The sequence below is a fragment of the Danio rerio genome, chromosome 8, assembly GCF_049306965.1.
Source record: "Danio rerio strain Tuebingen ecotype United States chromosome 8, GRCz12tu, whole genome shotgun sequence".
Lineage (NCBI taxonomy): Eukaryota > Metazoa > Chordata > Actinopteri > Cypriniformes > Danionidae > Danio > Danio rerio.
This window is the reverse complement of record NC_133183.1, coordinates 36,761,828-36,777,020: the sequence shown is the minus strand read 5'-3', so window position 1 is coordinate 36,777,020 and position 15,193 is coordinate 36,761,828. Positions and strand designations below refer to the sequence as shown.

General features: G+C 41.7%; 3 protein-coding genes and 1 long non-coding RNA gene across 12 annotated transcripts in view; 1 reads left to right on the top strand and 3 right to left on the bottom strand.

Annotated features, from left to right (window-relative positions):
- Positions 1–100: 100 nt before the first annotated feature.
- On the bottom strand, positions 101–3,440 carry LOC141375746 (E3 ubiquitin-protein ligase RBBP6-like). 2 transcript variants are annotated; one of them, XM_073910688.1, is made up of 7 exons: positions 1,542–2,089; positions 1,251–1,348; positions 1,072–1,147; positions 837–925; positions 700–760; positions 458–597; positions 101–362 (listed from the first exon to the last, which is right to left on the bottom strand). In XM_073910688.1, the coding sequence occupies exons 1-7, from the start codon at positions 1,545–1,547 to the stop codon at positions 188–190; spliced, it is 645 nt and encodes a 214-aa protein (XP_073766789.1). In that variant the 5' UTR covers positions 1,548–2,089; the 3' UTR covers positions 101–187. The 2 variants fall into 2 exon arrangements, with proteins under 2 accessions (XP_073766789.1, XP_073766790.1); XM_073910689.1 differs by lacking the exon at positions 700–760 and having other exon boundaries at positions 1,542–3,440.
- Positions 3,441–4,797: 1,357 nt separating this feature from the next.
- Positions 4,798–7,187, bottom strand: LOC141375672 (E3 ubiquitin-protein ligase RBBP6-like). Of its 2 annotated transcripts, XM_073910502.1 has the most exons (7): positions 6,236–7,187; positions 5,946–6,042; positions 5,767–5,842; positions 5,532–5,620; positions 5,395–5,455; positions 5,153–5,292; positions 4,798–5,057 (listed from the first exon to the last, which is right to left on the bottom strand). In XM_073910502.1, the coding sequence occupies exons 1-7, from the start codon at positions 6,393–6,395 to the stop codon at positions 4,883–4,885; spliced, it is 798 nt and encodes a 265-aa protein (XP_073766603.1). In that variant the 5' UTR covers positions 6,396–7,187; the 3' UTR covers positions 4,798–4,882. The 2 variants fall into 2 exon arrangements, with proteins under 2 accessions (XP_073766603.1, XP_073766604.1); XM_073910503.1 differs by lacking the exon at positions 5,395–5,455.
- Positions 7,188–9,513: 2,326 nt separating this feature from the next.
- On the bottom strand, positions 9,514–11,926 carry LOC141375705 (E3 ubiquitin-protein ligase RBBP6-like). 3 transcript variants are annotated; one of them, XM_073910598.1, is made up of 7 exons: positions 10,938–11,513; positions 10,648–10,744; positions 10,469–10,544; positions 10,234–10,322; positions 10,097–10,157; positions 9,855–9,994; positions 9,514–9,759 (listed from the first exon to the last, which is right to left on the bottom strand). In XM_073910598.1, exons 1-7 carry the CDS (start codon positions 11,095–11,097, stop codon positions 9,585–9,587), a joined length of 798 nt encoding a protein of 265 aa, XP_073766699.1. In that variant the 5' UTR covers positions 11,098–11,513; the 3' UTR covers positions 9,514–9,584. The 3 variants fall into 3 exon arrangements, with proteins under 3 accessions (XP_073766699.1, XP_073766701.1, XP_073766700.1); XM_073910600.1 differs by having other exon boundaries at positions 10,840–11,304; XM_073910599.1 differs by lacking the exon at positions 10,097–10,157 and having other exon boundaries at positions 10,938–11,926.
- A 283-nt stretch (positions 11,927–12,209) lies between these two features.
- LOC141375770 (uncharacterized) overlaps positions 12,210–15,193 on the top strand; it is a 50,798-nt gene continuing 47,814 nt past the window's right edge. For 2 of the 5 annotated variants that reach the window (XR_012384552.1, XR_012384548.1), the window contains exons 1-5: positions 12,210–12,322; positions 12,593–12,760; positions 13,869–14,036; positions 14,664–14,742; positions 15,054–15,129. This is a non-coding gene — a long non-coding RNA (uncharacterized lncRNA). Of the gene's footprint in view, positions 12,323–12,592; positions 12,761–13,868; positions 14,037–14,320; positions 14,381–14,663; positions 14,743–15,053; positions 15,130–15,193 lie in introns of all 5 variants that reach the window. The other 3 variants (XR_012384550.1, XR_012384551.1, XR_012384547.1) reach the window with 3 other exon arrangements.

The following is a 15,193-nucleotide window of genomic DNA, read 5'->3' as shown; positions in this document are numbered from 1 at the left end:
GATATTGTGTTTATGAATTCATTCGTGTGTGTGTGTGTGTGTGTGTGTGTGTATGTGTGTGTTGCACTGCTGGAGTGAAGGTTAACCAGTCCACACAGTTCATGCGGCTATAATCTTTATTATCTTTTATTAATAAACTATGTACAATATTTACACGTCGGCTCCAGGTCTCTTGGATGAAGGTCTCTCAGCGACGTGGTCTCTTCTGGTCGCCGCGCGTCTCTGGTGAAGATGGGGAGCGGGACCGTTTCCCTCCGGCGTCCCGGACCGAAGATGCCGCACCTGCTGAGGACGAGGAGGGCAAAGGCTCGGTCTGGCAGGAGAAGGACGGCCTCTTTCTCTTCTCAGCAGCATAGGCCTCACTGAACAGATCGAGCGCAAACACACACAAGCAGACATCATGTGAGATTTGGACAAACACTAGAACATGCGGCTATGCCAAGTACAGTTTACTCACGCGTCTATGATGGGAATGACGTATCGGCCGCTGCCGTCTATCATGACTCCCTTTCGGTCTGGGTCGTCCACCTCCAACAGGAAGCTGCGGGGAATCCCTGTGCTCTTCCGGATGCGCTTGTGCGGCGCGGAGCGGCTGCCCTGTGAATTGAGGAGTGACAGTCAAACTCTGAGCAAACAATCTGACTGATGAGGACAAGAGCTCAAGTTCACAGCAACCGTGAGCTTGGAAAACCCAGTTACCACATTAGTGGGGCAGTGCCTAATGTGGTGTCCCGGGATCCCAAGCAGCCTCATGGCCTCACTAGTGAACATCAGAACCATGAGAATCAGCTCAGACATCTCTCACAAAGCAAACCTGTCAGTGTCTGAACGCTCACCTGCTGGAGTAGTAGCACAGGCTGGACTGGTACATCACCGCTTTCAGCTTGTCCTCCTCTGACGCCTTTGCCTCAGCCAGATTCTCAGTCTGTTTCACAGGCATTTGCACATTTGAATCTTTTTCACCCTCAACCCTTCAAACAATCTCAAATCTCCCTAAAAAGCTGAGTGCGTGTGCGTATATTGTGTGCTTTACATTGCGTTTTGCTATTGTGCTATTCATTTGTTCAATACCTTCAACAACTGCTCCAGTGAGAGGAGTGAAGGATCAGCTCTAGGTGAAGGTTCACGCCAGCGTCCAGCTTGATGTCTGCAAAACAAAGGAGCTTGTGTGACTAAAACACCAGGGACAGACCAGGAGTCTTCATATAACATCTAACAGAGGACGCGTGTGCTCATTTCACAGCACTTACCCAACAAATCTTCTGTTTGAGGACTTCAGTCCCGCCGCAGGGATCCGTCTGATGATGACCGACGTGTTTTTTAGGGATGAGAGCATCATCTGTGTATTCTGACAGCAAAATAAAATCAGAATCAGCACATAATTATGGAGCACGGTATACTTTGAGAGCCATTAGCCTTTTAAAACAGCCAAAACATCCCTACATGTCAGCATCAGCACCACCTTACAGCTTCCAGAAGTGTCTGATGTAACGCATCTAATGTTAGCGTAGAACAGTTGAAGTGTCTTTTCCTCAACTCACCTTCATCAGTCTGGGCGTTGCTGATCTTCAGCTGGCAGAACTTCAGCCTCTTGCTCCTCATGATCTGCCGCTTCAGCTCCCCCGCGCTGATGTTGAGGCCTTCAAACTGGAGCGAGTCGTAGGTGAGTCGACTCTGGAACCTGTAGTGAACACAAGACATACTGAACACAAACACAAAGCACAGCGTAATAAAAAGGGTCAAACCTGAGTGATGGGAACAGCAGGCGATCAATCGACGTATCCAACGATCAATAATATCGATAATCTGGAAAAATTGTCACGGAGGACGCAGAGATCAGATGCCAATCGACACAGCGAGATTCAAACAACACCCACAGGACGGTTGTCATGGATGCTGATGATGAACACGTGACGCATGCGCTGTACAACTTCCGGCAATATTATCATTATTAATATTAATTTTATTGATAGTAGTAGTAAAATCATTGCGATAAGTATAATAAAATAAACAGCAGAACAGTTGGCCATCTCTGAATAATACACAGCGACGTTTCCCTGCACGAACGATTCAGGCCTTCGCCAAGAAGACTCGGGTGAGTCGATGATTCAGGGATTGATTCAACTGTCCGTTCATCCTATTGGCTTCTTTGGCTGAATGAATCGTTCAATGCTTTACTCAAATAAAGCGGCCTCTTGCTGCCACCTATTGGGGGTTTGCTTTTTTGTTTTCAAAAGTACTTTGACACTTTTTTAAAGGCACCTTTAAGTTCATTTTTGCACAAAAGCTCGTCTCTGTGCGTTCCAAATGGTTTGAAATTTCCTTAGCACATGGTTTTCTTGATGCGTTTGAAATTTTCAATGTAAATCCACTCGTACTTGCATTTGATCTTTATTATGCCTTAAAATCAAAACTATACTAAAGGTGTCTTATCCAAATGCAGATTTTCATTCAAAACGTTATGACAGAACCATATTACTTTACAGTGGCCCATGGATATATATATATATATATATGTGTGTGTGTGTGTGTGTGTGTGTTGCTTGTTTCTTATTTACCCATGCAGTGACTTTTAGGCATAAATACTATGTAGGCTTGCTAAAGGGTTGCATGAGAAATGTCATCATCGTGAGAGCTTGACTTTTTTTTTGTCGCTGCCTTTAGTTGTGGTGAAATGAGATGCATCATGTCGTTTATCTGTTTGTGCAGTCTGTACCTTCATTTCTGAATCGTGTGGCATCGTACTTGAAGCCAAGTCATTTAGCCCAAGGCATAGTTGTCTTAGAATGAGTAGTTTGCTGATCAAATTCCACATTTTGATGAGGCAAAACACATCTTGGATGTTTTAATTACTATTTTAGGTGAAAAACAAAACAATGAGATTTGTGTAAAATCTAAAGTTAACCAAGTCCAGCCCGCCATCTTGTCCTGCCTCTCAGTTCTCTTAAGCCTTGGGCCGGCTCTGTGAAGTGGCCTCTTTTGGGCTCATCATTGAAGACCGGACGAGCTGCAACATTTCGTTCTGCCAGGTTCTGGGAGTAGATGAGCATGTCATCGCTCTAGACTATGGTCAACTTGTGAAGTTACTCATACACCTCCGCTCATGGCATATTACCATTAAAATGAAACTTTTCCAGCAGAATATGACGCTCTAAAAAAAAAAACTCCATCGGCACTGGTAACTATGAAAAACACGACTGAGCACTAATGGTACACTCAACAATTTACACTGACATTTGAAGGATCACCTGACATTAAAGACTGACGTAAGAACGCTGGAGGAACATCAAATTTTAACACGGAAGAGTTTTTTTTGTCTCTCTCAAATTAAAGCAATATTTCTTAATCTTGTTGTTTTTTTTTTTTTTTACTGTACAGTTGCCCCAGGTGTTTATCAGGTGTGATGCCTGCTCATCTGACCTTTGACCTCGGCACTCAACTGCTGCCAGTTTTCTTTCAATGCCATGAGATTTCTGAATTCTACATGCAGGAACCGATGCATTCCTTTTTTTTCCTTTTTTTTTTTTAAACAAAACAGATATGGCAGACACGGCCAAACATTGAAACTTTGGAGGGCATTGAGGGGAAAAAAAAGCACAATATCATCAAGGGGAATAAAAGGTTTGATCAAAGCGTGCGTTTACACACGTTCATTTAAATATGGACAAAACCAACATTGGGTTATTTTTGTTATTAGATTTAAAATGCACGGACCCTATTTGACCCAGTGTTCATGTATACATATGTTTTTATGAATGAATATTTTTGCATATAAAAGATAATAAAAGACTGACTAGACAGATTAGATAGTTTAATAGACAGATTGACACGTGTAGTCATTCGTTCCTGTGTATTTGATGACTAGCTTCCAGCAGTATCTGGCTGCAGACTTGCATGCAATCTGAGACACAAAGCACTCAGCGGAGCTAGTGAGGTCACTGTGAGAGGCGGGGTTAGGGGTGCACACTCACTGACAGCCTAGATTTAGCCTGGTTTTAACCAAGCCGTCTATTAGACTTTTAACCCTTATGTATTGTTCATATTGTTCAAGTGGCTGTTTTTGCCCCCAATGACCTCCATTATAACTAAACTTGTTTTAATTGCAAAGCCATGACACCAGATAGTAACTCATTCTTTATTGTTGGTGGTTTCCCTGTTGGGATGAGATAAAATGAGTCATTTTTACTTTTGATGGTCAGTTGGCACCTTTAAACACCCCAAAAAAATGCTTGCTGGGATGGTACCAAGAGGCTGTGCTCACTTCTGGACAGAGGGGGTGTAGACTTGCAGCTAGTGCCGATAAGTGGTGCAGACGCTGAGGCTGTTCTGTATGCGAGTGTTGAGGTTTTGAAACATCAGCTGACAGCGTGTAGGTAGAGAGTAGCAGGTTCTGGGAGTAGATGAGCTTGTCACCGGTGTAGACTTTGACCGACTTGTGAAGTTACTCACAAGACCTCCGCTTATGGGACATTACCATTCAAATGAAACGTTTCCAGCAGAATATGACGCTTCAAAAAACTCCATCGGCACTGGTAACTATGAAAAACACGACTGAGCACTAATAGTGTACTCAACACTTTACACTGACATTTGAAGGATCACCTGACATTAAAGACTGAAGTAAGAACGCTGAAAAAAACCCATCAGATTTTAGCCCAGAAGAGTTTCTCTTTTCCTAAATTAAAGCAAAACTTCATGATATTGTGTTTATGAATTCATTCGTGTGTGTGTGTGTGTGTGTGTGTGTATGTGTGTGTTGCACTGCTGGAGTGAAGGTTAACCAGTCCACACAGTTCATGCGGCTATAATCTTTATTATCTTTTATTAATAAACTATGTACAATATTTACACGTCGGCTCCAGGTCTCTTGGATGAAGGTCTCTCAGCGACGTGGTCTCTTCTGGTCGCCGCGCGTCTCTGGTGAAGATGGGGAGCGGGACCGTTTCCCTCCGGCGTCCCGGACCGAAGATGCCGCACCTGCTGAGGACGAGGAGGGCAAAGGCTCGGTCTGGCAGGAGAAGGACGGCCTCTTTCTCTTCTCAGCAGCATAGGCCTCACTGAACAGATCGAGCGCAAACACACACAAGCAGACATCATGTGAGATTTGGACAAACACTAGAACATGCGGCTATGCCAAGTACAGTTTACTCACGCGTCTATGATGGGAATGACGTATCGGCCGCTGCCGTCTATCATGACTCCCTTTCGGTCTGGGTCGTCCACCTCCAACAGGAAGCTGCGGGGAATCCCTGTGCTCTTCCGGATGCGCTTGTGCGGCGCGGAGCGGCTGCCCTGTGAATTGAGGAGTGACAGTCAAACTCTGAGCAAACAATCTGACTGATGAGGACAAGAGCTCAAGTTCACAGCAACCGTGAGCTTGGAAAACCCAGTTACCACATTAGTGGGGCAGTGCCTAATGTGGTGTCCCGGGATCCCAAGCAGCCTCATGGCCTCACTAGTGAACATCAGAACCATGAGAATCAGCTCAGACATCTCTCACAAAGCAAACCTGTCAGTGTCTGAACGCTCACCTGCTGGAGTAGTAGCACAGGCTGGACTGGTACATCACCGCTTTCAGCTTGTCCTCCTCTGACGCCTTTGCCTCAGCCAGATTCTCAGTCTGTTTCACAGGCATTTGCACATTTGAATCTTTTTCACCCTCAACCCTTCAAACAATCTCAAATCTCCCTAAGAAGCTGAGTGCGTGTGCGTATATTGTGTGCTTTACATTGCGTTTTGCTATTGTGCTATTCATTTGTTCAATACCTTCAACAACTGCTCCAGTGAGAGGAGTGAAGGATCAGCTCTAGGTGAAGGTTCACGCCAGCGTCCAGCTTGATGTCTGCAAAACAAAGGAGCTTGTGTGACTAAAACACCAGGGACAGACCAGGAGTCTTCATATAACATCTAACAGAGGACGCGTGTGCTCATTTCACAGCACTTACCCAACAAATCTTCTGTTTGAGGACTTCAGTCCCGCCGCAGGGATCCGTCTGATGATGACCGACGTGTTTTTAGGGATGAGAGCATCATCTGTGTATTCTGACAGCAAAATAAAATCAGAATCAGCACATAATTATGGAGCACGGTATACTTTGAGAGCCATTAGCCTTTTAAAACAGCCAAAACATCCCTACATGTCAGCATCAGCACCACCTTACAGCTTCCAGAAGTGTCTGATGTAACGCATCTAATGTTAGCGTAGAACAGTTGAAGTGTCTTTTCCTCAACTCACCTTCATCAGTCTGGGCGTTGCTGATCTTCAGCTGGCAGAACTTCAGCCTCTTGCTCCTCATGATCTGCCGCTTCAGCTCCCCCGCGCTGATGTTGAGGCCTTCAAACTGGAGCGAGTCGTAGGTGAGTCGACTCTGGAACCTGTAGTGAACACAAGACATACTGAACACAAACACAAAGCACAGCGTAATAAAAAGGGTCAAACCTGAGTGATGGGAACAGCAGGCGATCAATCGACGTATCCAACGATCAATAATATCGATAATCTGGAAAAATTGTCACGGAGGACGCAGAGATCAGATGCCAATCGACACAGCGAGATTCAAACAACACCCACAGGACGGTTGTCATGGATGCTGATGATGAACACGTGACGCATGCGCTGTACAACTTCCGGCAATATTATCATTATTAATATTAATTTTATTGATAGTAGTAGTAAAATCATTGCGATAAGTATAATAAAATAAACAGCAGAACAGTTGGCCATCTCTGAATAATACACAGCGACGTTTCCCTGCACGAACGATTCAGGCCTTCGCCAAGAAGACTCGGGTGAGTCGATGATTCAGGGATTGATTCAACTGTCCGTTCATCCTATTGGCTTCTTTGGCTGAATGAATCGTTCAATGCTTTACTCAAATAAAGCGGCCTCTTGCTGCCACCTATTGGGGGTTTGCTTTTTTGTTTTCAAAAGTACTTTGACACTTTTTTAAAGGCACCTTTAAGTTCATTTTTGCACAAAAGCTCGTCTCTGTGCGTTCCAAATGGTTTGAAATTTCCTTAGCACATGGTTTTCTTGATGCGTTTGAAATTTTCAATGTAAATCCACTCGTACTTGCATTTGATCTTTATTATGCCTTAAAATCAAAACTATACTAAAGGTGTCTTATCCAAATGCAGATTTTCATTCAAAACGTTATGACAGAACCATATTACTTTACAGTGGCCCATGGATATATATATATATATATATATATATATATATGTGTGTGTGTGTGTGTTGCTTGTTTCTTATTTACCCATGCAGTGACTTTTAGGCATAAATACTATGTAGGCTTGCTAAAGGGTTGCATGAGAAATGTCATCATCGTGAGAGCTTGACTTTTTTTTTGTCGCTGCCTTTAGTTGTGGTGAAATGAGATGCATCATGTCGTTTATCTGTTTGTGCAGTCTGTACCTTCATTTCTGAATCGTGTGGCATCGAACTTGAAGCCAAGTCATTTAGCCCAAGGCATAGTTGTCTTAGAATGAGTAGTTTGCTGATCAAATTCCACATTTTGATGAGGCAAAACACATCTTGGATGTTTTAATTACTATTTTAGGTGAAAAACAAAACAATGAGATTTGTGTAAAATCTAAAGTTAACCAAGTCCAGCCCGCCATCTTGTCCTGCCTCTCAGTTCTCTTAAGCCTTGGGCCGGCTCTGTGAAGTGGCCTCTTTTGGGCTCATCATTGAAGACCGGACGAGCTGCAACATTTCGTTCTGCCAGGTTCTGGGAGTAGATGAGCATGTCATCGCTCTAGACTATGGTCAACTTGTGAAGTTACTCATACACCTCCGCTCATGGCATATTACCATTAAAATGAAACTTTTCCAGCAGAATATGACGCTCTAAAAAAAAAAAACTCCATCGGCACTGGTAACTATGAAAAACACGACTGAGCACTAATGGTACACTCAACAATTTACACTGACATTTGAAGGATCACCTGACATTAAAGACTGACGTAAGAACGCTGGAGGAACATCAAATTTTAACACGGAAGAGTTTTTTTTGTCTCTCTCAAATTAAAGCAATATTTCTTAATCTTGTTGTTTTTTTTTTTTTTTACTGTACAGTTGCCCCAGGTGTTTATCAGGTGTGATGCCTGCTCATCTGACCTTTGACCTCGGCACTCAACTGCTGCCAGTTTTCTTTCAATGCCATGAGATTTCTGAATTCTACATGCAGGAACCGATGCATTCCTTTTTTTTTTTTTAAACAAAACAGATATGGCAGACACGGCCAAACATTGAAACTTTGGAGGGCATTGAGGGGAAAAAAAAGCACAATATCATCAAGGGGAATAAAAGGTTTGATCAAAGCGTGCGTTTACACACGTTCATTTAAATATGGACAAAACCAACATTGGGTTAATTTTGTTATTAGATTTAAAATGCACGGACCCTATTTGACCCAGTGTTCATATATACATATGTTTTTATGAATGAATATTTTTGCATATAAAAGATAATAAAAGACTGACTAGACAGATTAGATAGTTTAATAGACAGATTGACACGTGTAGTCATTCGTTCCTGTGTATTTGATGACTAGCTTCCAGCAGTATCTGGCTGCAGACTTGCATGCAATCTGAGACACAAAGCACTCAGCGGAGCTAGTGAGGTCACTGTGAGAGGCGGGGTTAGGGGTGCACACTCACTGACAGCCTAGATTTAGCCTGGTTTTAACCAAGCCGTCTATTAGACTTTTAACCCTTATGTATTGTTCATATTGTTCAAGTGGCTGTTTTTTGCCCCCAATGACCTCCATTATAACTAAACTTGTTTTAATTGCAAAGCCATGACACCAGATAGTAACTCATTCTTTATTGTTGGTGGTTTCCCTGTTGGGATGAGATAAAATGAGTCATTTTTACTTTTGATGGTCAGTTGGCACCTTTAAACACCCCAAAAAAATGCTTGCTGGGATGGTACCAAGAGGCTGTGCTCACTTCTGGACAGAGGGGGTGTAGACTTGCAGCTAGTGCCGATAAGTGGTGCAGACGCTGAGGCTGTTCTGTATGCGAGTGTTGAGGTTTTGAAACATCAGCTGACAACGTGTAGGTAGAGAGTAGCAGGTTCTGGGAGTAGATGAGCTTGTCACCGGTGTAGACTTTGACCGACTTGTGAAGTTACTCACAAGACCTCCGCTTATGGGACATTACCATTCAAATGAAACGTTTCCAGCAGAATATGACGCTTCAAAAAACTCCATCGGCACTGGTAACTATGAAAAACACGACTGAGCACTAATAGTGTACTCAACACTTTACACTGACATTTGAAGGATCACCTGACATTAAAGACTGAAGTAAGAACGCTGAAAAAAACCCATCAGATTTTAGCCCAGAAGAGTTTCTCTTTTCCTAAATTAAAGCAAAACTTCATGATATTGTGTTTATGAATTCATTCGTGTGTGTGTGTGTGTGTGTGTGTGTGTGTGTGTGTGTATGTGTGTGTTGCACTGCTGGAGTGAAGGTTAACCAGTCCACACAGTTCATGCGGCTATAATCTTTATTATTTTTATTAATAAACTATGTACAATATTTACACGTCGGCTCCAGGTCTCTTGGATGAAGGTCTCTCAGCGACGTGGTCTCTTCTGGTCGCCGCGCGTCTCTGGTGAAGATGGGGAGCGGGACCGTTTCCCTCCGGCGTCCCGGACCGAAGATGCCGCACCTGCTGAGGACGAGGAGGGCAAAGGCTCGGTCTGGCAGGAGAAGGACGGCCTCTTTCTCTTCTCAGCAGCATAGGCCTCACTGAACAGATCGAGCGCAAACACACACAAGCAGACATCATGTGAGATTTGGACAAACACTAGAACATGCGGCTATGCCAAGTACAGTTTACTCACGCGTCTATGATGGGAATGACGTATCGGCCGCTGCCGTCTATCATGACTCCCTTTCGGTCTGGGTCGTCCACCTCCAACAGGAAGCTGCGGGGAATCCCTGTGCTCTTCCGGATGCGCTTGTGCGGCGCGGAGCGGCTGCCCTGTGAATTGAGGAGTGACAGTCAAACTCTGAGCAAACAATCTGACTGATGAGGACAAGAGCTCAAGTTCACAGCAACCGTGAGCTTGGAAAACCCAGTTACCACATTAGTGGGGCAGTGCCTAATGTGGTGTCCCGGGATCCCAAGCAGCCTCATGGCCTCACTAGTGAACATCAGAACCATGAGAATCAGCTCAGACATCTCTCACAAAGCAAACCTGTCAGTGTCTGAACGCTCACCTGCTGGAGTAGTAGCACAGGCTGGACTGGTACATCACCGCTTTCAGCTTGTCCTCCTCTGACGCCTTTGCCTCAGCCAGATTCTCAGTCTGTTTCACAGGCATTTGCACATTTGAATCTTTTTCACCCTCAACCCTTCAAACAATCTCAAATCTCCCTAAGAAGCTGAGTGCGTGTGCGTATATTGTGTGCTTTACATTGCGTTTTGCTATTGTGCTATTCATTTGTTCAATACCTTCAACAACTGCTCCAGTGAGAGGAGTGAAGGATCAGCTCTAGGTGAAGGTTCACGCCAGCGTCCAGCTTGATGTCTGCAAAACAAAGGAGCTTGTGTGACTAAAACACCAGGGACAGACCAGGAGTCTTCATATAACATCTAACAGAGGACGCGTGTGCTCATTTCACAGCACTTACCCAACAAATCTTCTGTTTGAGGACTTCAGTCCCGCCGCAGGGATCCGTCTGATGATGACCGACGTGTTTTTAGGGATGAGAGCATCATCTGTGTATTCTGACAGCAAAATAAAATCAGAATCAGCACATAATTATGGAGCACGGTATACTTTGAGAGCCATTAGCCTTTTAAAACAGCCAAAACATCCCTACATGTCAGCATCAGCACCACCTTACAGCTTCCAGAAGTGTCTGATGTAACGCATCTAATGTTAGCGTAGAACAGTTGAAGTGTCTTTTCCTCAACTCACCTTCATCAGTCTGGGCGTTGCTGATCTTCAGCTGGCAGAACTTCAGCCTCTTGCTCCTCATGATCTGCCGCTTCAGCTCCCCCGCGCTGATGTTGAGGCCTTCAAACTGGAGCGAGTCGTAGGTGAGTCGACTCTGGAACCTGTAGTGAACACAAGACATACTGAACACAAACACAAAGCACAGCGTAATAAAAAGGGTCAAACCTGAGTGATGGGAACAGCAGGCGATCAATCGACGTATCCAACGATCAATAATATCGATAATCTGGAAAAATTGTCACGGAGGACGCAGAGATCAGATGCCAATCGACACAGCGAGATTCAAACAACACCCACAGGACGGTTGTCATGGATGCTGATGATGAACACGTGACGCATGCGCTGTACAACTTCCGGCAATATTATCATTATTAATATTAATTTTATTGATAGTAGTAGTAAAATCATTGCGATAAGTATAATAAAATAAACAGCAGAACAGTTGGCCATCTCTGAATAATACACAGCGACGTTTCCCTGCACGAACGATTCAGGCCTTCGCCAAGAAGACTCGGGTGAGTCGATGATTCAGGGATTGATTCAACTGTCCGTTCATCCTATTGGCTTCTTTGGCTGAATGAATCGTTCAATGCTTTACTCAAATAAAGCGGCCTCTTGCTGCCACCTATTGGGGGTTTGCTTTTTTGTTTTCAAAAGTACTTTGACACTTTTTTAAAGGCACCTTTAAGTTCATTTTTGCACAAAAGCTCGTCTCTGTGCGTTCCAAATGGTTTGAAATTTCCTTAGCACATGGTTTTCTTGATGCGTTTGAAATTTTCAATGTAAATCCACTCGTACTTGCATTTGATCTTTATTATGCCTTAAAATCAAAACTATACTAAAGGTGTCTTATCCAAATGCAGATTTTCATTCAAAACGTTATGACAGAACCATATTACTTTACAGTGGCCCATGGATATATATATATATATATATATGTGTGTGTGTGTGTGTGTGTGTGTGTGTGTTTGTTTGTTTGTTTTTATTACATGGTGGGGACCTCAGCATGATAGCACACTCACAAAGTGGGGACCAAAAACATAGTGGGGACCGATCGCCCGGTCCCCACTATGTTTTGCCTTTAAAAGACTCAGGGGGCGTTGCTGATATGCCTAGTGCAGTTTTTTTCACTGATCCCCACCTTGACCATTTACCTGAATTGAGTGTGTAAGTGTGTGTCGGTGCACTGCTCTATAGCGGTCCTGTAGTCGGATGGCGGTACTGCACCCTGACACACACTTGACGCAATTCACACACTCTGTCTACTGCACATGCGCAATCTCATAAATGAATCCGACTTTAATCAATTAAATTAAGATCTATCATCAAATTATTCGAATTTTTGGGTAAGTTAGAATGTTTTTCACCATCATAATGTAATAAAATAGGTTATATGACAAATACTTATGTTGCATATTTTGACAGTTATCAGGTATAGTTAATTAAATGTTTTAACTAATTTCCTGGGTGTTTTAATCGATGTTGTTTCAAATTACGTATTAATATAACACTGATAAGACACAAACTACAGTTCGGTATGTAATTTAACTTGTTTACACGAGTAAAAGTTACTCGCGCTAATGTGCTAACGTGCTAACTGCCCGGTGCTACGTGAGTCAGAGGCCGGGGTGGAGTGCATGAGCCGCGGTCAGACAGTCACCAATCACCGGGCGGCTAAATGGATCGACGGAGGATAAAACCATTAAAAGATGCGGAGAAACACATCACCAGCTCCACTGACAAGACCCATTCACTGGAAACCGAATATATAGAAGGTTACTAAGGTATGTTTTCATAGTTCTTGTATCGTACTTTTTAAATGGTTAATTGCTTTAAACATTTAACGTTAATCCTGAAATAACACTATTATATACTATTTATACGTTAATGTAGTAATATAACGTTAGAGGTTATAATTAAAATGTGGGGCTATCTGGTCCTTGAAATGTACTTAATTTATTGTTCTATGACGTGTAGAAACGTTTTATTTTAGATAAATAATTATAAATATATAACTTAGTGTAAAACATATATAAAAGTACATAAATGTTCACTGTGTGTGTTTTATTTATTTATTTGCTGTCAACTGGTAGCCTTTTACAATAAGGTTAAATTAGTTAATGCTGGTTAATGCATTTACTAACATGAACAATAAATAATACTTTATTACAGTGTTTGTTCATGTTTGTTAACTTTAGTAAATGAAAATAAAGTTGTTCATTACTAGTTGAACACGCACAATGCATTAATTATTGCAATGCATTATTACTGGTACAAGCATGAATTTAGATTTGAATAATGCATTAGTAAATAGTAAATGTTAAACTGATTAATAAATGCTGTACATGCATTGTTCATTACTAGGTCATGTTAGTAAGTACATTAACTAATAAAACCTGATTGTAAAGTGTGACCTGTAAACAATTGAAGTGGAAAAAAAGTTCTTTAAAACTGTCCTAAGAAAGAAGAACAGGTGTTCAATAGTATTAGAACAACATTGAGGAAAGGTTCTGATCCACTTCAAAAGGTTTACTGTATTTATAATTCACACACAGAGAGGATGCTAATGTGAGGTTTTTGTAGTTTTTGAACCCTACACATTTCATTAAATCTTTTAGGTCAGAGTTTGCGTTGTCCACATTTATCAAAGGAAGTTTTGTGGTTGAGTACAAATGATAGACCTTGTGGAAGCAAAGCATATATGAGATATAATAAAAATACTGTCTTTATGTTTGACTTTATATGGTAAAACAAGAACAGGTGGTTAAGTGTTTTCCCCATTCAAATGTACATGTATATATTATATTCATTGTGTTTGTATTCATGCCATAGTTTAGCTTTTTATTGCTATGAGAGGGCATAATTAAAATGTTGCTTGCTCTTTTCTCTTAGTTTTGCAGCATTGATGCCGATCATGAGGACGATCTGCACCCTAACTGCACTGTCAATAAGATCGTTGTTCAGAGAAAACCTCATTTGTGCCTTTTTGCAATCAGGGATATTTTCTTTGGAGAGGAAATAACGTTTGACTATGGCGCATGTGATTGGCCTTGGAGAAAGGTTTGACATTTTGATTACTTAATACATTAATCCTTAATACATTCAGCAAAGCTAAGAGTTTTTTAATGTTAATATAGATTAAGGGTAAATCTGTTCAAAAATAAAGAGTTTGCATCATCCATAAGAGATAATGAAATCAATCTCTTAATATCTTCTTCGTGTCTTAATGGGTAAAAAAGTTTAATTAATTGGGTAATGCTTTACTTTAAAGGGGGGTTCATAAGACTGTCATGAAAGCTTTATAGTCATGACATGACTTATATAACAAAGCTGTTTTTAAATAGCTTTCATTGAAGGATGCCCATATGACTGCAGAAGAAAACTGCTCCGACAACTCTGATGAAGTATGTTTATTAGTATTATTATTATTATTATTATTATTAGTAGTAGTAGTAGTAGTAGTAGATGTTGTTGCTGTAGTAGTGCATTTAATTGTAATTATTTAACTTAGTGTGTGTCCTAATTTATGAACATATGCAATAGTGTAACATTGTGGGGACCAGAGGCATGTTAGAGAAGCTGTGAAACACACTTAGTCCTCAATACACACACAGTACGGTCTGACATAGTGGGGACCAGGAGCCGAGTACTACTGTCTAATTATTATTTTGTGTTTTTTATATTCAGCTTTCATTGAAGTATGATCATATGACGAGAAGAAGAGAACTGCTCTGCTCCAGTAGGAGACCCACAACCCTCTGATGAGGTGTGTTTAAATTTAATAATAATAATAATTATTATTATTATTAGTAGTAGTAGTAGTAGTTGTTGTTGTTGTTGTAGTAGTAGTGCATTTAATTATAATTATTTAACTTAATCAAAATCTAGAAATGAAACAGAGTGTGTGTCCTAATTGGTGAACGTATGCACTAGTGTAACATTGTGGGGACCAGAGGCATGTTAGAGAAACTGTGAAACACACTTAGTCCTGAATACACACTCAGTACGGTCTGACATTGTGGGGACCGGAACCCTTGAGTACTGCTGTCTAACTAATATAATTTTTTTTATTTTCAGCTTATATTGAAGGATGACCATATGACAGAGGAAGAGAACTGCTCTGCTCCAGTACGTGACCCACAACTCTGATGAGGTGTGTTTAATGTTGTTGTTATTATTATTAGTACACAGCAAATTCTGGTCTTTGGAATAAACTC